At 47.5% G+C, this 22039-nt stretch overlaps 1 protein-coding gene and 1 long non-coding RNA gene across 2 annotated transcripts; one reads left to right on the forward strand and one right to left on the reverse strand.

Annotated features, from left to right (window-relative positions):
- Positions 1–3662: 3662 nt before the first annotated feature.
- LOC141166777 (uncharacterized) lies at positions 3663–6784 on the reverse strand. The gene is made up of 3 exons (XR_012251348.1): positions 6509–6784; positions 4299–4338; positions 3663–4212 (listed from the first exon to the last, which is right to left on the reverse strand). It is a non-coding gene; the product is annotated as an uncharacterized lncRNA (long non-coding RNA).
- Positions 6785–6907: 123 nt separating this feature from the next.
- LOC141166776 (peptidyl-prolyl cis-trans isomerase-like) lies at positions 6908–22017 on the forward strand. Its single transcript, XM_073653776.1, has 5 exons — positions 6908–7080; positions 8213–8243; positions 20713–20801; positions 21343–21515; positions 21683–22017. The coding sequence occupies exons 1-5, from the start codon at positions 7012–7014 to the stop codon at positions 21813–21815; spliced, it is 495 nt and encodes a 164-aa protein (XP_073509877.1). The 5' UTR covers positions 6908–7011; the 3' UTR covers positions 21816–22017.
- Positions 22018–22039: the final 22 nt, after the last annotated feature.

Genomic DNA, 22039 nt, shown 5'->3' on the forward strand with positions numbered 1-22039 from the left:
GGCCCACGGTGAGACTTCCCTGACGGAGGCGTAGCAGAGATGATGCGGATGAGGTCTTCCGTCCAGGTTCGTCGAAGACTTTCCGGAAAGCCGTGAGAAAGGCAGGCAAGTCGGACACCAGGGGGTCTCCTCTCTCCCATAGAGGATTTAGCCAGGCCAGGGCCTCCCCGGTGAGATGGGACATGATGAAGGCAATTTTGGCCCGGTCGGAGTTAAACTGGTGGGACAGGAGTTCAAAGTGCAGGGTGCACTGATTTATAAAGCCCCGAGCCTGAGCGGAGTCGCCTCCGAAGCGAGGAGGTGCAGAAAGCCGGGGTCCGGGGTAGGATACCATAGTATTGGTGGGCAGCGGAGCTGCCGGATTACGAGTCATGGCTCTGGCGGTGGTTGCTGGTGGAGCAGTCAGAGTGTCCAGGCGAGTATTGACATTCCGCAGGTGACCCAGGATGGACTCCTGTTGGGACCTCTGACGGGACAGTTCATGACACAGGTCCGAGAGTGAGGGAGCTTGGGTGCCACCGGGTTCCATGGCCCGAGCAAACTGTAACGGGTCTGGGAGGCGGAACCTCTGAGCTACTATACAAGGGGGCGGTCCTTGTAAGGGAGCGGGTGGCGACCAGGCAGGCAGTCACAGCAGGTGACCGGGACAGTCTCTGGAAGAACGGGCAGGAGGTCACGGCAAGCGACCGGGGCAGTCTCTGGATGAACGGGCAGATGGTCACGGCAAGTGACCGGGGCAGTCTCTGGGTAAAGGGTTGGTACGACCTGTGGCGGCTGATGGTAGACGTGAGCTCCCAGGTGAGCAGGCGAGAGTCTCTGGATAAACGGGTGGTCACAGCATGTGACGGCGGAGCCTCCAGGAAGACCAACAGACAGGCGGCAGATGAGCGCTCCCAGGTGAGCGGGCAGAAGTCTCTGGACAGGCGGGTGGTCACAGCACGTGACGGCAGAGCCTCCAGGTAGGCTAGCAGACAGGCAGCAGATGAGCGCTCCCAGGTGAGCGGGCAGGAGTCACTGGACAGGCAGGTGGTCACAGCACGTGACGGCGGAGCCTCCAGGTAGGCTAGCAGGCAGGTAGCAGATGTGCGCTCCCAGGTTTGCGGGCAAGCTGGTCCATAGACAGACTGACAGGAGTTGGAAGGCAGACCGTCGGACCTCAGGCAAGCAGGCAGGTAGCTGATGTGCGCTCCCAGGTGAGCGGGCAAGCTGGTCCTTAGACAGACTGACAGGAGTTGTAAGGCAGACCGTCGGACCTCAGGCTAGCAGGCAGGTAGCAGAATATCAGGCAGGAATAAGACAGCAAGCTGGCAGGAATCTGGCGGGTATCTGGCAGGTAACTGGCAACGGGACCTGAGGGCTGAAGCAGAGTAGTGAACAGTGCAACAACATTGCTCGGGCACCTCCATTTTGGAGGAGGTGCCTTATATATGGTGAAGTCCTCCGGCCATTGGCCGGGGACAGCTTAGGACGGCGTGCGCGGCCCCTTTAAGAGGGAGGGAGAGCGCGCGCGCGCGCCCTAAGCACAGTGGCCGGGAAGGAGCGCGCGCTGCCAGCAGAGCGGGAGGAGGACGCCGGGCACGGAGCAGAGAGGTGAGGGGAACAGCGTCCCTGCCTAGCAGAGGGCAGGGACGCCGGCGCTACAACCATTATACTGTTTGGAGAGCTATGTGTGGGCCATTATACAATTTGCAGGGCTATGTGGGGCCATTATACTGTATACTGTGCTATGTTTGAGGCCATTATACTGCTTGCAGGGCGATGTGGCAGGCCATTATATTGTTTGGAAGGCTATGTGGAGGTCATTATACTGTATGCAAGCAATTATACAGTGTGAAGGGTTGTGTGGGAGTCATTGTGTTGTTTGGAGAACTAGTAGGGGCCACTATACAATGTGGAGGGTTGTGTTTTGGCCATCATACTGTGTGGAGGGGAGTGGGGGCCATTATACTGTATACAGGGTTGTATGGGGGCCATCATATTGTGTGGATAGTTGTTTTGGGGTCACAGTTGGGGCATCACACTGTTTTGGGGGTCACCATAATTTGCCGGTGGGGGAAGTTCAGTAGGGTCATTGTATTGTTCATGTGGAGGGTACTGTGGAGTAATTCACTGTGGGGGTACCATACTTTATGTGGGCAATGAAGGAGGAATCTAGTGGCTTCAGTAGGAGAAAAACTACTTTGTAAGGGCTGCAAAGTTGTGAGCTATGCTCTTCTGTAACCCCACTGAATATTATTATTATTATTTCATTTTTTTGTGGGGGGGGGGGGGGGGCAATTAGGACTTCTACTATGGCCATGATTTCTATGTACACCCCTGCCTCAAATGCTCTAATATACCTAGAATAACAGACAGAGTGGGAACTCAGCCTCCCCATGTGCAGTGCCGGCTCCCTGCTGCTGCTCGGATCTCAGTAAATGAGCTGTTAAGATCTATGGGCTGGACATAGATCTCCCCGAGTACCTGCCTCCAGAGTTTATTTTGAAAGAAAGTGAGCATTACCAGTAATGACTTACAGTCTGCTCTCCTGATCTCTCTGCACAGTTGTGTGTGATTATAACTAACACAGTACTGCAGAGCTGCTTTGTCTCATTGCAAACATATTTGCATCATTAAGTGCACACAGGCTGTCATTGTACTGGGAGTGTAAGCCTTGTTTACACAGAACGATGTGCTGTCGAGATCAATGATCTTTTGTGCAAACCAAAAGATCATTTCACCTGACGAATGAGCGTGTGCTCATTCTTCCAGTGATCGGCAGCCTGCTTAGACTGCAAAAATTATTTTGAATTGAGTATTCCCAGGACCACTCGTTATGTATAATTGTGCAGTGAAAATTGACCTATAGTTCTAATCCATGATGCCTCAACAAGACGGCACAATGGAAACACACATGGGAGTAGAGGATGTGGAAATGACTCACTTCAGGTTACATATAACTTCTAGGTGCCATTATTACACACATATGTTTACTGTTACCTGTGGTTAGTAATTACCAATAATTACTACATGAATAGTAAATTATGTGTCAATACGTAATTGTACATTTACTACACTGGCACTTCTACAGCTTTCCTGTGGACGAAGAGAGTAGCATTCTGCAGACTCAGTATATACAGTGTGATAGAGTCACTGGTGTTATATGTGAGGGGAGGTATGTTTCACTACGGCTGCTAGCCTTAGTGAACTGAACCTACAACTTCTCTCCAGCATGTTATATATTGGGCGGTTAAATCACCATTGTGAAGGGAGTGGTTTTGGATGAATGACATAGAGAAGGGAGGGAAATCATTCACCATACCTAAACCTCAGGGTGTGACTAAGCAAGGTTAAATTCTCAGTCACTATTTTTTTTGTGTTGCTGGGAGTTTGGAGAGTGAAGTCTCCAGACTGTGGAATTTCAGCTCAGGAGGTGCAGACGAACCCGCACACACGTGGGCTGTGTTTTCCTTTATCTTTTGTTTTACCTTCATGTCAACAATGCTGTTTATTTTTGCTGAAGTCTGCAATGCTTTATGCTGTTAAAATAAACCTGCAGCCGAAACCGTTCCTGTGTCTACTTCCGACTGCAGCCGAGTGAGTCGTCTTGCCACAACAGTTATGACGGAAAGTGTTGGCATCCTTGAAATTGTTCCAGAAAATGAAGTATTTCTCCCAGAAAATTATTGCAATTACAAAGGTTTTATTTCTTTTGTGTGTATTGGAACAACACAAATAAACAGAGAAAAAAAAGGCAAATTGGATAATTTCACACAAAACGCAAAAAATGGACCAGACAAAATTGTTGGCACCTTTCCAAAATTGTGGGTAAACAACTTAGTTTCAAGCATGTTGTTACGGGTCGGGTGATGGTACCTCTGTGCTGTGATGCAAGGAGGGACCAGAGTGGCGTAACTAAGTGCCTACTCGGACCGACCCTGGCTACACAGCGGCTTAATCGACTCCATGAACCAAGGAGGGACCGGGAAGGTGGACCAGGTGCCACTCTGGGACCGACCTCGTGTGAGAGCAGGCGACTCCCACGAGACTGAAGGCCAAAGCCGACAGGGACGACAGATGAGCACGGCTGATAGGCAGGCAACGCAGGTAGGCAGGCAGGCTTGGCTGGCAGACTGGCGGGCACGGCTGGTAGATAGACTGCCAGGCACGGCTGGTACAGACTGGTGGGCACGGCTGGTAGACAGACTGGCGGGCACGGCTGGGACCTGAGGGCTGGAGAGAATGTAAGCACACAAACAACTTTGCACAGGCACCTCCATTTTGGAGGAGTTGCACATGTGATGCTCGTTCACACTCACCTGTGGCAAGTAGCAGGTGTGGGCAATATGAAAATCACACCTGAAACCAGATAAAAAGGGGAGAAGTTTACTCAATCTTTGCATTGTGTGTGCCACACTAAGCACAGAGAACAGAAAGAGGAGAAAACAACTGTCTGAGGACCCGAGAACCAAAATGGTTGAACATTATCAACAATTTCAAGGTTACAAGTCCATCTCCAGAGATCTTATTGTTCCTTTGTCCACGGTAGGCAGCATAATCAAGAGGTTTACAACCCATGGCACTGTAGCTAATCTCCCTGGACTTGGACGGCAGAGAAAAACTTATGAAAGGTTGTAATGCAGGATAGTCCGGATGATGGATAAGCAGCCCCAATCAAATTCCCAAGAAATTCAAGCTGTCCTGCAGGCTCAGGGGGCATCAGTCTCAACGCAAACTATCTGTCGACATTCAAATTAAATAAAATGCTATGGAAGGAGACCCAGGAGGACCCATTGTATTTTTGTGGTTCCAGCAGGCACATATTTATACCTTGAATATCTAGACAACCATTTTTTGGACTGTTGAGGAACTGAGAATACTTTCTTTGTACTCCTACTATTGAACAAATTTAATGCTGAAACATAAAGCATTACCAGATAATTATTTATATAAAGGGGATGCTTTACAAGAAGAACGCCTTGCTACATGCTTTATAGACATAGACATCAATGAAAGAAGGGTCCCTGAGCCATGTATTCCAAAACTGCCATAATTTAATGATCTCTATTTAAAGAGTTGATCTTGATCTTCAGGAGTGCATCGCTCCCCTGCCTCCTGCTTGTCATGGGGCGGAGCGCTCTTGGTGACTGACAGTTCGGACTAGTGTCATGGTTGAGATGCTGGCCAATACTGTGTGCTCTCCGAAGCTGCAAGCAAAGGCAGCTTTGTTTCTGCCGCATTGGAGGAGCCCAAAAGATGGCTGGATCACACAATCTAGTGCTCCAGCCCTGCTATGTATAACAGAAATCATGATCTATGAATGCCGGCCACGGGTTGGCATTCACGAGGATCGTTATGACAGGCATGGGGGTCTTTAGCAGACCCCTGACTTTCATGACAAACCATCAGTGCCCCGAGATCATGTTACGGGTGCGCCGATGGTCGGGATCATTGACGTGCTTCCTGTCTGCGTGTGTTAAATGCCGCTGTCAATTAAATGCCGCTGTCAATTTAATTGGTTAACAACCGCGGGGGGATCTCGGATTAAATCAACCATCAAGTGCGGGGAAAGCCCATGTGAGCCCGCATCAAAGGCAGGGACACGGCCTATGACGTAAATATACATCATCGGTCGTGGAGGGGTTCAATCAGGTTTTCATGCTACATGTATTTTTTTTTTTTTAAATATTTTTGACAATGTTTTTTTTCTTTTATATCACAATCTGTACTCAAAAATTGAAATCTTGCAATTTTCACACGGACCACTGGGGCTTTTTTTAGATTCTAACTTCCTGTTGTTTCAGGAAACAATACATGTACATGCCATAAGAAGTAAAAACACCATCACCTGTGAAATATAGTTGGATTCAAAGCTGCTGGCAAACCTGCCGGGCCACGTGTGTAGGCCGATGAAGATCAACAATGAGACTAAAGAGAAAGGTAATGCCGCGCTAAAAGAACCACACTGTGCCAAAATGGCAAAGCAGCCAAGATACATAAAGCACTGAGGAGACCACTCACGGCAGGAATGGCTATAGTGGCTACAATAATGGCTAATAGCAATGTGCTAAATGTTGCAATAAATCAATAATTGAATATGTGAATAGACAGGTAAAACAATAAGAAAAATACCAGGCCCAGCAAGATGGATGACAACTGTAAACAGTTCAAGGTAGAAATAAAGCGTCTAATTGCAGCCGGTAGCATCCATGGCCACCACGCACAGGAACTGCGGGGCAGCAGGGGATGTCAGGCCCGTCACAGCTTCATTGGTCGCCAGTTACATAGGGAGCTGCCAGCAGCGGATCTTGATGATTTGCCCAGTTCGCGGCCGAGCAGTCCTCTGTGTGAGGATTGCTGCACGTGGCGCTCATACTCCGTACAGAATAAATCATAATCATATTTAGAATATTTTGTTTCTATTTTTTCTTATTTCTATATTTTTTTAATGGAGGAAATAAAAAATCAGATGATTTGATCGTCTATAATCCTCTCTCTGGACTAAGGCCGTGTGTGAATCCTGCCTTACCAGGAGGCTGCAGTGCTCGCGCTGCGGCTTCCTGCTACATGTGAGGACGAGCTGACAGACTTGGGAGGTGTGAACTGTAGCTTATCCTCCTGCCGGTGAATGACACCGTAAACAGTGCTCGGCTCCGTTCAGGAGTGACGGCGCTGGCTGATTTTACGGAGCACGTTCTTTCCTCTCCGTCCTCGCCTTCTCCGCGGCAGACACGCCGTCCATCACCGCCGTGCGTCACAGCCCCCATCCACCACGACTACCGCGCCTATCCAGACCCCGCCCACTTATCGGTTAATGACCACGCCCTATTCCGCAATACTCTGATTTGATTGGCTGCTAGATCTTTGATTTCACGCTTCTAACCAATCGCCAGTGGGCGTGTTGGGGGTGGGGTCAGCGCTACATATAACAGCCGCGGAGCCGCCCTCCGTAGGTTCTTTTCGGTTGTTCTCTCGCACCGAAAGTGCTTGTGACTGCTCCTAGGTTCCCGGCCGCTCCGCCGTCCGTGCATCATGGCTCTTCCAAAGGTTTTCTTTGACATCTGTGTGAACGGTGATGAAATTGGCCGCGTTATCATGGAGGTAATGCATTCGCTGTTTTTTTTATCTTTCACTTTAATGCACCGGCTATTCATTGACACAATGGGCGGGTCACGTGGTGCGACATTTGTAGCAAGCCGCTCTGCAGACTGCGCCCTTACAACCTCTTGGTGTATTAGGTGGTGTCGGCCGATCGGGTAGGACTTGATTGTATCGGTTACGGTGCATGCGGTCTCTAATGATGGCGGGTTGTCTGTTACATCCTGCCCGCGGTATTTCCCGGTCTAGGGCAGCGGCGCCGGCGACTCCTGGAGAAAGGGGGTGTGGCTTGGCAGCACTGGTCACGCCCCTGGAGAAGTGGGCGGGGCTAGGGTTGGGCGCCATTTTGGGGCAGCGCGCTGTATAAGATGTCTGCTTCCCCCGCTGTACTGCTGAGGCGCTGGCGCCAATTTCCCGAGCAGCTATGGCCGGGTCTTGTCAGGGGAAAAAAAAGAGCTGTAACATTGGGGGCAGAAAACGTGCCATGCTCCGAATGATCCTGAGGGGACGCTGTCGGCCTGTCGTGGTGCAGCAGCCCCTGCACTGTGACCTTGAATGGCGGCTCTGCAGCACGTGTGATGGTTAATGCATCTGACCATGACTCCGCCCCATAAAGCTGCTGGACTACAACTCCCAGCATGCAAGGGGCAGCTAAAAGCTCTCAGGGCATGCTGGGAGTTGTAGTTCTGCTGCAGCTAAGGTTGGAGACCACTTACAGCTTTCTGAGTTAATAGATCATCTCAGCCCTAATGGCAAAGACTACCTGCTCCCCAAAAGTCACTGTCCTAACAGGGCAGTGCATGCTGGGAGTTGTAGTTCTGCTCTTCATGGGAGTTAAATACTGGATTGGAGGCTTCCCTGAGGTCCTAAAGTGTCCATCCCTGGTCCTGGACCGGGCACTGAATGTGTAGGATCTTGCTTGGTGGGAGGGTATAAGTTGGACATGGCTGACCCAGTAGCTTCTCCCCCCACCCCCTTCCTTACAGACTGTGATCTGTCTGGCATCCAGTAACATGTCCAAGCTCGTAGGCCCCCCCCCACCGTGGTATCCGATGGCCTGAGCGCTGCTCCTTCCATGTGGCTTCTCTGCTCTTCTGATTTTTAATAAGGTTTTTTTTTCTTTTCTTTTTTGCAGCTGAGGCCAGATGTCGTCCCAAAGACCGCAGGTAAGGAGTCATGCTGAAATCTGGGTTATTTCTTTCTTCATGGGTGCTTTCAGGGTTTTTTATAAAAAAAAAAATTTGCCTACATGCATTGCAGTAAACGGGAGTCACCAGTGAATCTGTCAGGGAGCTTCATTACTAGATTCTTTATATCTTCTGTAAAATAACCTTTGATTAGGGCATGAACCAGGTTCAGGAGTTGAGGCTCTAGACCCTGTCATCAGATGGAGCTCGCTGACAGATTCACTAACTCCTTCTGTTATGTGATAATTGATGGCTGTTGGAGGAGGAAACTTTTTTATGATAAATCATTTGGGTTTCTAGTCCCAACTCCCTACCCCCTCCATCCAGGAGTGCAGTGCTCGTCCGCTTCCTGACAGTTTGGGGGCAGTGTCTTGGCTGTGCCCTCCTGGTGCAGCTTGTAAGCGCTGCCCATGTTCAGCCTGCAAGCAATAATCAGAATAGCAAGTCTAATTGAATTGCAGGCTTGCGCTCCCAACAATTACCTCTGCATTAATCTTCCTTTAACCCCTTAATGACCTTGCAATTTTCCACTTTCATTTTTTTATTCCCCTTCTTCCCAGAGCCATATTTTTTTATTTTTAGGTCGGTATGGCCGTGTGAGGGCTTATTTTTTCTGGGACAAGTTGTACTTTTGAATGACATCACTGGTTTTACCATATCGTGTACTGGAAAACAGGAAAGAATTCTAAGTGCAGTGAAATTGCAAAAATGCAATTCCACAGTTCATTTTTTTTTTTTTTTTTAAACAATGTTCACTGAATGCTAAAACTGACCTTCCATTATGATTCTCCAGGTTGATTCTCCAGGTCATTATGAGTTTGTAGATACAACATGTATAGGTTCTTTTTTTAATTAAGTGGTGAGAAAAATCTTAAGTTTGCTAAAAAAAAAGGTGCCTTTTTGGGAATCTGGAGCTGGGTGGCGACTTATTGTGCATCAAGCGGACTGTTTTTTATACTATATTGGGGTTGAGCCTATCTTTTGATTGCCCATTATTGCATTTTATTGTGACCAAAAAACCTAATTGTGCTGTTTAGAATTTTCTTATGCTGTTTACTGATCGGATTATTTTTTTTATATTGATTGGGTGATTCTAAACACTAATTCCAAATGTGTTTTTTTTGTTTTTTTTTCTAAATCTTATTTTTAATTTGAGTGAAAGGCAGGTGACAAACTTATATTTTAAAACTTTTTTTTTTAACTTTCTGCTTGCTTCAATAGTCTCCATAAGAGTAAAAGCAGCACTTGTCTGATCGCCTCTGCTGCGTACAAGCGGTGAGCAGATCGCCTGTGTAGCAGAAACGCTCACTTGTTAGCAATCAGGACATGACAACCATATGGGTCTGCCAACCCATCGGTGACCTACAATCATGTGACTGGGTCACCGATGGGTGGGGCCAATGTTGCTTTTCCAGCATAGCGATGTTACATGCCGCTGTCAGAGATTGACAGCAGCATTTAACTGGTTAACAGCTGCGGTGGGGTCGCAATTCCACCTGCCAGCTGACATGTGCCTGGTTCAGTGCAGGCTCAGCACTGGAGCCTGTGCTGAACTGGGGGTGATAACCTGGGGCATACTAGTATGCCCCAGATCATAAAGGGGTTAATAAAACCCTATTGCAAAAAAATGCATTTTGGCTAATACACAAACTTGTGATTCCCTAAAGGTCATGTCCTCAAGGATGCAGGGGATGCTGTACAGCTTCTGTACCCACTGGCCATGCCTCCCATACACATCTGTTCGGCTGAACAAAGGGTCAGACCTGAAATCCAACACTCCAGGGTCTCCCTGACTTCTGGATACAATAGACATTGGTTGGGAACAACCTCAGTAGTGTACAGGGGGGCTGAACATTCAGGACAGCTTTATGGCTGTATGTAATACCACATCCCTCCACTATGGGTGCTATAACACAAGCATCCATGCTTCTACCCCTGTCAGTTCTGGGGGTCTGTATTACAATGGTGGTTTTTTGGGGCTGGCATCTCTCTAGAGTTGTGGGAAAGTAAATGGCCTTGATGATTTCACCTGTAGTCTGCAGGTGTCCACACTGGGTAAACATGCTGACCCCGCCACCCCCTGTTGTAACTGTTGGATTTCATAATGTGTACAGGAGCTATTGGGAGGGAGAACAAGTATTGGTTTTTCTCCAATAACCCCTCACAACAGCACCAAAAGAGGTCATCCAGGGTGCTCTGTGCCAGCAGCAGACACACAGTATACCTTTAAGCTGGGCAGCTGGGATCGGTCAGTTTCTTCTCTTCCTCCCCTTATGCTGCTTCTGTCTCCTTTGGGACTCTGGACTCCTGTCCCCACTGAGTCCGTGCCTGCGGGTAAGGTCCGGTGGGTGTCGGGCTGGAGGCCTCCTCAAGCTCTCCAGCCCCGCTCCTCCCCCCTCTCAAGGCGGTCTCAATAGTGGAGACGCGTGCTGGATCCCAGAAGTGACGTGGACTGCCGATGACGTCACTTCCGGTGTGCGTTCCACCCTGGAACGCAAGTACTTAGAAAGGGGCCAGAAAGTGACGTGGGATGCCGGAAAAGGGTCCCCTAGGTCACTACCGGGTCTCTCAGCAATAAAAAAATAAATAAATAAATACCCCCACAGGTGATTGCAGGTGTTCCTGCTTCACCAATTGGACCAAGGGGGAGGAGCCTTGCCACCCCCCTTTCCCCAGGGAAAGAGGGAGAGCACAGAGTCCAGTCGCCTATATAAGAACCCTGGACTGAAGACATCTAAGGTAGGACCTAATCCGTTTTGTATTGTTACACTGGATGGTCAGGAATTTACCTTCATGTCTGCGGAGCCCAGCGCAATTCCAGTCCCAGTAAGTCTGGCACTGGGGGGTCCTTTCCTAGGTGCAGGTTAGAATTGATACATTAATTACCCTTCTCCCTCTTTTTTAGGGGGACAAGGATCCTGCACCAGGAAATCTAGCTGGAAATGTGCTATATGTTCAAAAAAATTATCTTCAAGCAAAAGATATTCATGCCAGAAATGCACAGAGAAGATTAGGGAAGAGCAGCCGTACCTCATAGACGAAATGAAAGGGATAGTCCGTCAGGAGGTTCAGTCTTCATTGGCCTCCTTTTCCCGATCCACTTCTGATTAGTCTCCAAAGGCTAAAAAGAGTAAGATTTCCCTGGAAGAAAAGAGACTTGGACTCCCAGGACGAAGTATCCCTTCTAGAAGACCTTATAGAGGAAGGTGAGCTCAGCCCAGCAGAGGAAGGTCTGGGAAATAAGAAATATTATTTTTCAATGGAATTTATGAAAGACCTCCTCTCAGCAGTAAGAAGAACAATGTAAGTAGAAGAAGAGAATGGGAAAATCCTGAAAGGTGACTGAATACACCAGCAGAATTAAAAGACAGGTTTCCGATAGATGAAGAAACTTCAAAATGTTGGACTGAGATACCGAAGGTCAATATTCAGGTGGCAAGAGTCGCTAAAAAGACAATATTGCCATTCGAGGACTTGTCACAACTAAAGGATCCTCTGGACTGTAAGATGGACAGCTTTCTCAAAAAATCCTGGGAAACATCAGCAGTCCTTCTGAACACAAACGTAGTCTCCACGTGTGTTGTGCGGTCCATGTCAAGATAGCTCAACCAGCTTGAAGAGCATCTGGCTATGGGCACATCCAGAGAGGAGATACAAGCTTCCCTACCTTTACTGCAGAAGGCCACTGATTTTCCGGCAGATGCTTCAGTGGAATCTGAGCGTAACCGACAGGGCAGCAGTCCTATCGCACTCCACAAGGCGAGCACTATGGCTGAAATCGTGGAACGGTGACGTGGCCTCTAAAATAAAACTTTGTTCCATTCCCTTCAGGGGAGAATTTGTTTGGCCAGGCCCTTGACTACTTCCCGGGGAAGGCTGCTGATAAAAAGAAATCCCTGCCTGAACCCAGACACTACAAGACCCCCTTTTGCCCCCCTCGGGAACAGAATCCCCAGTACAAGGGGAAAGGCAAGTCCAGTCGTTGGAGCTACCCCCAAAGGGGGGAAAGATAGGAATATTTTTTTTCCCCTAAAGGACAGACAACAGAAGCGGTGACACCAGAGTAGTGGGGGGACGAATCATGAAATACCTTCCCCCCCCCCCCCCCCCCCCCCAATGGCAAAAGATCTGCTCCAGTCAATGGGTCTTGAAAGTAATTCAGGAAGGGGTAAAGATCGAATTCTCCTCATATCCTCCAAGAAAAGTAAGGATAACTCATCTAACCTCCCCAAGATTAAAGACTGCACTGATGACCGGCCTAAAAATCCTACTATTCTTGGGCTATTTCACCAGTCCCAAAAAACAGACACAGGCCACGCCTGTTTATAATAAGGAAACCAAACGGCACCTACAGAATAATCTGAAACCCCTAACCCAATACATCTACAGAAGATTCAAATTGGAGTCCATCAGATCAGCAGTTCCCTTGATAGGACAAAGATATGTGATGGCAACCATTGACTTACAGGACGCATTGTATCACGTCCCTATACATCCAGCATACTGGAAATTTCTAAGGTTTGCGGTGGTTCAAGATGATCAGACGTTACATTTTCATTTCAACGTATTGCCGTTCGGGATATCCTCAGCACTGAGAATATTTACCAAAATTATGTCAGAGGTAGTGGCTTCAATCAAAAGAAAAAATCTGCATCATTCCCTACCTCGACTTCTTACTAGTAGGTCCCTCGGTGGAAGCACTCCAGGAAGATCTGCAGATAACAATCCAAATCCTGACCACCCTAGGGTGGTTGATAAATCATCAAAAGTCAGACCTAGTCCCTGCCACAAAAACGTTCCTGGGTGTTCTACTAGACTCCGCCAGACAAACCTCCTTCCTACCAAAGGACAAACAGATGCTTCTGAGATCCAAGATATCAAATCTGAAGACCCTGAACAGGGTGTCCCTAAGGTTTGCCATGTCAACCCTCGGCTCCATGACAGCCTGCATCCAATCCGTGGCCTGGGCTCAGGCTCACACCAGGGTATTGCAAACCCATATTCTTGCACAGTGGGACAGATTCCCAGACTCCCTAAACGGGAAGATCATGATCCCTCATTACGTGAAAACATCCCTGTCATGGTGGCTCAGCCCAAGAGACCTAGGAACAGGGGTTCCATGGTCTCAGTTCCCTCTGATAACAGTCACGGTAGATGCCAGCAAGATGGGATGGCGAGCTGGCGTTGCTCAAACCCCTTTCCAAGGAGTCTGGACAGAAGAGACCAGAAGGAGATCCTCCAACTTCCGCGAGTTAAAGGCAGTGGAGGAGGCACTCAAAATGTCAGCTCCAATCATTACAGGCAAACACGTAAAAGTCTATTCAGACAACATGACCACCGTACCTCACCTGTCCCATCAAGGGAGTACAAGATGCTTTAGATTCTTGTATCTCAGCAAGAATATTCTTCTGGGTGGAAAGACATCTTTGTTCCTTATCAGGTCTGCACATAAAAGGCTCAGACAACATCCAGGCCGATTTTCTGAGCAGAAGGAATATCAATCTGGGAGAATGGGAGCTGGACTCAGACATTTTCCACATGCTGACCAGACAATGGGGTTGTCCGGAGGTGGACCTCTCTGCAAGATGCCAGAACACCAAGGCAGAAAAATACTTCTCCCTAGACCCAGACGACGTATGCCTGGGGATAGACTCATTCACTCACCCATGGCGTTTCCACCTGGCTTGCGCTTTTCCCCCCAATTTCATTGCTACCCAGGACCTTACAGAAAGTAAGGACCGAAGAGGTCAAAATAATATTGATAACCCCACTTTGGCCCAAAAGGAGCTAGTTCTGTGCACTGAACAGTTTAAGCATAGAAGGACCTCTCATTTTGCCAGCAATCAAAACCCTTCTCCATCAGGGTCCAATACTCCACCCAGATCCAGAGAACCTCCTTCTAGCGGCCTGGCTTCTGAGTTCACAATCCTGAAGGCAAAAGGACTCAGACTGAGTAATTCATACCCTACAAAAAAGTAGGAAGCAAATCACAAACTCCATATACAGCAAGATATGGAAGACCTTCCTAACATGGTATAAACCAAATGTACCAGATCTTCAGCATCCTGACATGACCCAGATCTTGGGTTTTCTACAAGAGGGGCTGGAAAAAGGCCTTAGACCCAGCACCCTCAAGGTTCAGATCGCGGCGCTAAGTATCTATTTTGACCAGAGCCTAGCCGAACACCAATGGGTAAAAAGGTTAATGACAGCAGCTACTCGTCTGTGTCCCAGAATAATCAACCACGTTCCCTCCTGGGATCTTAATATCATCCTTAAAGGTCTGACACTACCACCGTTTGAACCTTTGGCCTAGAAAACAACATTTCTAGTAGCGATTACCACTGCCAGTAGAGTGGGAGAAATCCAGGCCTTCTCGGTGAATGACCCATATCTGAGAATCCTTGATGATGATGGGATTATTCTACAACTGGACCCATCTTTCTTGCCAAAGGTAGTCTCAGACTTTCATCGATCTCAGGAGATAATTCTGCCTTCCTTCTGTCAAAACCCAAAAAAATAAAAGGAAAGAAGAATTCCATACTTTGGATGTAAGGCAGGTTGTTCTTCACTACCTCCAAAAGACTGAGGCCTGGAGGAAGGATCAGAACCTCTTTATTCAGCCATCTGGTCAGAACAGAGGGAAGAAGGTCTCAAAGGTTACAATCGCTACTTGGATCAAGAAACCAATTGTGGAATCGTATCAGATCCAGAATCTCTCACCACCAGAGAAACTGAAAGCGCACTCTACTAGAGCCATGTCCGCCTCCTGGGCAGAGAAGGCTAGTGCTTCCCTCAAGCAGATATGTAGAGCAGCTACATGGTACTCGGTCCATACCTTCACCAAGCATTAAAGACTTGGCCTTTGGGCGGAAAGTGCTTCAGGCCATTGTCCTTCCCTAAACATGAGTCTTTGGTACTCCTCCTTTTGGTGCTGTCCTGGGGGGGGGTTATTGGAGAAAATAGAATTAGACTTACCGGTAATTCGGTTTCTAATAACCCACGACAGCACTGGTAATTCCCTCCCAGGCTTGGTTAGCCAATCATTTAATTTGATGCATCCATACTTGTGTGGTCCTTTATAAAAACACTGGAGGGAGGAGCTATTTAACCTGTTTCCTGTCCCTATTAGGGTGGGGTGACAACCTCTTTTGGTGCTGTTGTGGTGGGTTATTAGAAACCGAATTACCGGTAAATCTAATTCTTATATATATATATTTTTTTTTTTACTTGGTGGTCAGCATTTCTTCTCATCCCAATAAAGTGGGCTTATAAGGAAGTAGACTAAAATGGGGGTCCTTCATTACACTTGGGGGTGATCACATGTGCTGCCATTGCTGAGACTGATGGATGTCAGATGGGTGAAGGGCCTAAAGTCTGGAGGGGGCCTAAAAATTGGTCAAATCGCTGGGAATATCATAGGGAAGACCCCTGGAAGCATGTGACTCCCAGGTCACTGCTGTCAACAATGTTGTATTACACCCCTTTTACCAACTCACAATAAAACATACAAAAACAAAGCCAAAATGGATTTTCCTGGGAAATGTTAAGGAACATCCTTTCCAGGGTAATGACTTTTATATAAGGCAAAAACAAATGCTCCTCCACACCTTGGGCTTTGTTCACACGTAGTGTTTTTGTGTTTTTGCTTTGCATTCAATGGTGAAAAATAAAATGACATTTCCTTGTGGATGTAACATTTTACAACCTTATCTGGCCATGTGGTGTGTGAGACATGATCAGACACATCCTGTTTCATTTATGAAGGAGGGACTCAAAGCCACAAACACTATTTTTATAGGGCCTTCAGGCAGCCTTTACTATTAAAGGGCCAGCAGTTGGCTATGCTTTGTTCCTATTAAGGAATGGGTCTTATACTGGTAATGCCCATGCACTATGTGCACGGGCTGAAACATTTACCCCTGGGGGTATACATGAACAGAACATACTGTGTAAAAATATTACTGTAGGACTCTTCTCTTAAAAATTTGTTGCATCATGATCAAGCTGGTGATATGTTTGCAGAGGAGAAGGCAGAACATGGACAAAATCAGAAAGCATATACCCATGTCCGGGTGTGAAGGCAGAGGTGCATGGGAAAAAGCTGCTGTATTTGAGTTTTATGCTGCTATCATTCGGTGGTGTTAAGTCTGGCCCAATCCTGCCCTTCATTTTTAGAAGTCAGCCTTTTTAGTTGACAGGTGGATGCGCCTATTGGTTATAATTCCACTGGTGGCACCTGTGTGCTGGGAGGGTCTAAGAACTGTCCCTGAACTTTGACAGTGTTCCCCCTGCCTCTGCTGGATTGGAGTTCTCTCTCACCTGTACTCCTTGGTTGTCCAACAAACTGACCTCTGCCGCCAGCACTTTCAGATGGGAATATTGAGGAATTAAAGGGCCTTCTGGTACTGCAACATTTTACTATATCTGTCCGCTGTGGGAATCAGAATGTTCTCCTTGTAGCATGGGTCTAGAAGTCACCAACCAGTAATGACTGTCACCCAAAAATGTGTACAACGTGGGGGGTCACAGGAAAGGCAGCAGAACATAGTCAACCATGTGTGCCAGACTGGTAAAAGCCAAGTCTTCCCTGTCCTGACTAAGAGGATGACTGACCATGCTCTCCTACTCATTCTCCCTTTCCTCAGGCCATCCATGCTGAAAAGTGACATTTGTGTGAGTAGTACCAGCTGTAGGGCAGGAAAACTGCTCCTGTTCTTCCTCATCACCCAATCCATGTTGGGACAAGATGAGGCTGGGCTGTGTGGCATCACCCTGCATACTTCCTCCTTATGCTGCACCTGCAATGCCTTCTTTAATTGTGAGAAGCAAGCATTTCAGTAGACAGAAGTGGAATGGTGATGCTAATTATGGCGTCATTGCTGCTCACAATCTTGGTGGAGTCCTCTATACTCTGGAGGATGAGACAGATGTCAGTGACATCCATGCCCACTTATTGTGTGTAGGCTGACCTGAATAGCAACAGGCCTGTTTATGTTGGTACTTAACTGCCCTCTGCAGCTTACAATTCCTTCCCAATATCTGCAAGGTTGAGTTCAACGCATGGTGACATCACACACCAGTCAGTGAGCTGGAAGCTGCAAACGCTACTGAAGCCCTGCCAGGGAAGCTTAAGCTGTAGGTGACTTTCTGAAATGGGCACACATGGCATACTTTCACAAGCAGATCCAGGTAGGTTGAGAAACTGCTGAACCACTAAGGGCACATGGGCCAGGCATGGTACGTGTGAGCTTGCTTCAGAGCCGCCACCAGGTTCTGGCCACTGTCACACACCACCATGCCTGGCTGTAGGGTCAGCAGTGTCAGCCACAGATCTGCCTGTTACAGCTGTCAACTCTTCAGCAGTGTGCAGTTTGTCCCTTAAGCATATTACCTTCAGCACAGCCTTTTGCTGCTTGGCCGAGGCAGTGCTTCTGACTGGGGTGGTACTTTTGGTGATGCAGGAGCTGTAGATTATGGGGGCAATCCTTGGCATCAGGAGGACATGTTCTGTCCAAGGGTCCTGGCTTCCACTATATTAACCCAGTGTACTCGGTCCCCAGAGTACCAAGGGACAGCCGCCACCACCACCATCAGGTTGCAGAAAGATTCCATCTCCACAAGCCTAAAAGGCAACATTTCAAGTGCAAGCATTCAAGAATTGAGTTTAGTAGTGTGGCGTTGGCTGCATATTTGTGCTTGCTTTCAAACGACTGGTGTAAGGACATGGACGGTGATGGTTGAGTGGGCAGGGGCATCTTGCCTGCACAAAGGACAGAGTATTGACATGCACACAGAACAGGCAGTGGTGTCACCCGCAGACACTGTTTCTGGACCTGGCGTTCGGCCCACCTAGTTGGATGCTTTGCTATAATATTTCTGAGCATGCTGGTAGTTTTGGTGCACCTGCTGATGCTGGCATGACAGGCTACAAATGGCTGCCTTGCGGTTATCTGGACAGGCCTTCCAGAGTGTCTTTAAAGGAGCCAAACAGTTGGACTGCCAACTTCCCTCATGTTGGTGTTCCAGGGCCACCTTGTGTCTGTTGTACCACACTGCTTGTTACTGCCTGTTGTGGTGCTGTCCTCGCTATGCATGTCACCTTGCCAGGTTTGGTCAGTGACTTCATTGTCCACCGCCTCCTCTTCCACATACGCACCCTGGGCCTCCTCCTGACTTGGTGACAACTGTCTCATCCTCTTGCTACAGTTTCCTGCCTTGTGACTGGCTGCTCAATTATTTGGGCATCACTACATGCATTCTCATATTGCCCCACTTGAAGCTGGCTGGGCGAGAGACCCAAATCTATAAATTGGAAACGTGAACAGCTCTTCTGAGTGTCCCAAGTGTGGGATCAGTTGTCTCCGGGTAATCTGCATGGTGGGATGAAGGAGGATCTGGGTGAGGAATATGTGGTCCAGACTCACAGCTACTGAGACTGGACTATGTGGATCACATGGTGGTGGCAACTGACAAAGCATTATCTGCTATCCAACCTTTTCACACTGCTCTGGCTTCAATAGTGGTCTGAGGCCTCCTAGTAACTGGGACAGGAAGGTTGTTTGACATGATGTGGGTTTGTGCTCCCTCAGCAGGCAGCTTCATCTGTGCACACAGAGGCTGTGGGCAAATCACAAATTACATCCTCTTCCCATCCCTTGCCACACACCTTACCCATTTTAATTAGAGGACAATATTTGGCTCGCTCCAGAAGTCACAATTACTGTAGTAATATGGGATCACATCTGATGACCAGTTTTAGGAAGTGGCGTCACAGATGTGGTATTAGTCAGCAACCAAGTATGAATAGGGTTCAACACAGCTGGCAGACTTTAAATTGGGAGCAATATTTGTCACTCTCCACAATATCTGTACCACAGTAATGTGGGATCACATGTGATGGAAAAGTTTCTCTGCTTCCACAATACAGCACTGTAGATGAAATAAAAAAAAAAAAATCTGGCTGTATTCTACTAACAAGCAAATGGAGCTGTAAAATGGTGTACTGTATTGCTTAAAATCAGCAAGTACAGAGCAGTGGCAAGCACGCTTGCTCATCACGAACTGGTACCTGTGGCTGACATGATGGTCATGTTGCTCTGAAAGAATAAGTTTATGGGGTAGGGTTACCGTGACCCTCCCTCTAGGGTTAAGTGCACATGTTGAGCATTTGCAGAAACTTCTACAACTCCTGGCAGGAAAACAGTTTTTTTTTTTTTTTAAATTCTGACAAATGCAGAGAATTTACATTCTGCAGATTATTTTCTGCACCAAATCTGCTAGTCAAAAATACTCAGTGTATATAACACTTCAGGTTTGTCATTTTATTATGCAGGAATCAGGTTTTGACAAATCTGTGGAAACATGTGCACAGGCCCTATCTGCCTTAACTGCATCCTCTAACCATGCACATGAGTAATTTTAGCAAAGCCCTCTATCATGCCAAAGGGTCACACTGACTTGTAGGGTCTGTCTATAGAGAAGCTTTGATCTTCCAAAGCGTCCACCTGTATGCACTGTCCAGGAATCATGGTTACATGTAGTGGTCATCTAGGGTTGGATAGCAGGGCCAATCCTTTAAATAAAACCTCTCCACCCTTCCCTGGCTGTCAAAGATAGATGGAGAACAAGCAGGAGGGAAGGTGTTTAAATGATTGGCCATGATGCAGCAGGACTTTGTCAGCACAATGACTGTTCAAATGTGCACACAGACAAGGCTTGTCACTGGTGCCCTATGCAAGCCTCATCTGTGTGCACATTTAATAGTAGGCAACCACTGTCTCCATGGATTGGTAGGCTGAGTGGTTGCTTCATCAGTATTCTGCACCTGTGCTGCCCCTCCCTTTATTGTGGTGGGTGAGAGGGGTCTACTGCATGATACCAGGGCATTGGTAATCTTACCTGGAGTTGGTCAGGCTGTTTGACTTTGCTTTTGAAAAACGGCTGGAAAACCAACACTAAGTTAAAGGAGTTGTCTACTACTAGGACAAAGCCCCCCCCCCCCCCACCCTCCTTTCTTGATCTAAATGTGTTTTTTTAAATAAAGTCTATACTCCCCTCCCATGTTGGTGTTGGCACTTGCGGTACCGGGTCTCCCCATGTGGTTGTGACACTTGAACCAGGCACCAAATCAGCGCTGGCATCACTAAGAGGATGTCCAGGCTGCAGCTGATCTCTCCATGTTCAATTGGTATGAAGGCAAGGACGGTGATGCCAGCACTGATTGGGCACCTGGCTCACGTCACAACAACCACACGAGCCCTGGGACCATGAGTGCCGACACCACTGGAATGGTGCTATTTTATTGGGGTAGGAGTTTTCCAAGTAGTGGACAGCTTCTTTAAGGCTCACTTGGAACTAACTTTTACTCCAGAAAAAGGTGCAAATGCCCCTGTCACTTCCTCAGTTGACAGATCATAAACTTGTCATGTCTTCTGCTTTTCTTTAGATAACTTCATGCAGTTGTGCACTGGAGAAAAAGGATTTGGCTACAAGGGATCCTGCTTCCATAGGATCATCCCATCCTTTATGTGCCAGGTATGTATCCCAGCTTCAACTTGATCAGCCTCATTCTATGGCTGGAAAACTAGAGGTGATCCATAAAAGTGCAATGTTGATCTATCATGTCCATTGAGGTAATTTGCTCACTTGTGCTTTTTACTCCGATGGATCTAGAGAACAAAGTTTAATGTGCCACCATGGTGCCTATACATCAGTGTTCTCTCTTGACCCCCTTCCCAACTTTGGTCCTCAAGAGCCACCAACACATTGTTTCCAGAGTTCCTTAGTATTGCCATCCAGGCGATGTAATTATCAATAGTAAGGAAACCATGACCTGTTGGTGGCACTTGAGGAACACTGCTGTACATGGGGCAATGATCTTGGATGCTCCAGGGCACAGACTACCATTTGCTTATCTCCTAATCTCTGGCTATTTGAGGCCACCTCATGAACACTTTTATTCCCAGTGTATGTATATGGTGGATCATCGTGAGGGTTGCATCGCTCAGACCACACCTGTTTCCTTAGATGACCTTGTTTCAGTCACTGGTTCTCATATCCATTTCTACCTCTGTAGGGAGGAGACTTCACTCATCACAATGGCACCGGTGGAAAGTCAATCTATGGCGCCAAGTTTCCCGATGAGAACTTCACCCTGAAGCACACTGGAGCTGGTATCTTGTCTATGGCAAATGCTGGCCCGAACACAAATGGCTCCCAGTTCTTTATCTGCACTGCTAAAACTGAGTGGTGAGTTTCTTTAGAAAGTGACAATCCCATGGTTCTGTAGACTTATCTCAGATGGGATCCAACATAATGGCTGTCATTTCCTGCCCTAAATAAAGCTGTGATGGCTTTCAGTATAAGACTGGTCAAACTCTATGTAAGTACCTACCTAACCCCTGTTCCTCCTTCAGGCTGGACGGAAAGCACGTGGTGTTCGGCAAAGTGGTTGAAGGCTTGGAAATTGTTAAGAAAATGGAGTCGTATGGCAACAGCAGCGGGAAGACAACAAAGAAGGTCGTCATTTCCAACTGTGGCCGACTTTAAGGAACTCCTCATCCCTGGTCTTACATCACAAGCATTCCTTACTTCTTTGACTGCTTCGGATTCATTCGGTTATAATGAGGCTTTGTGGACTGCTGGAGCACAAAATTTCACACTGTATCTTATTTTGTTTATTTTTTTGTTCATTTTCCATTCGTTCTGTGATGTGCAGAACACAATCAGATTAAATAAAAAAAAATAATGACTTGGTTGTATGACTTTATTGG

Source organism: Phyllobates terribilis, unplaced genomic scaffold, assembly GCF_046119375.1.
Source record: "Phyllobates terribilis strain yellow unplaced genomic scaffold, ASM4611937v1 Scaffold_11__3_contigs__length_659146591, whole genome shotgun sequence".
NCBI classification, from domain to species: Eukaryota; Metazoa; Chordata; class Amphibia; order Anura; family Dendrobatidae; genus Phyllobates; species Phyllobates terribilis.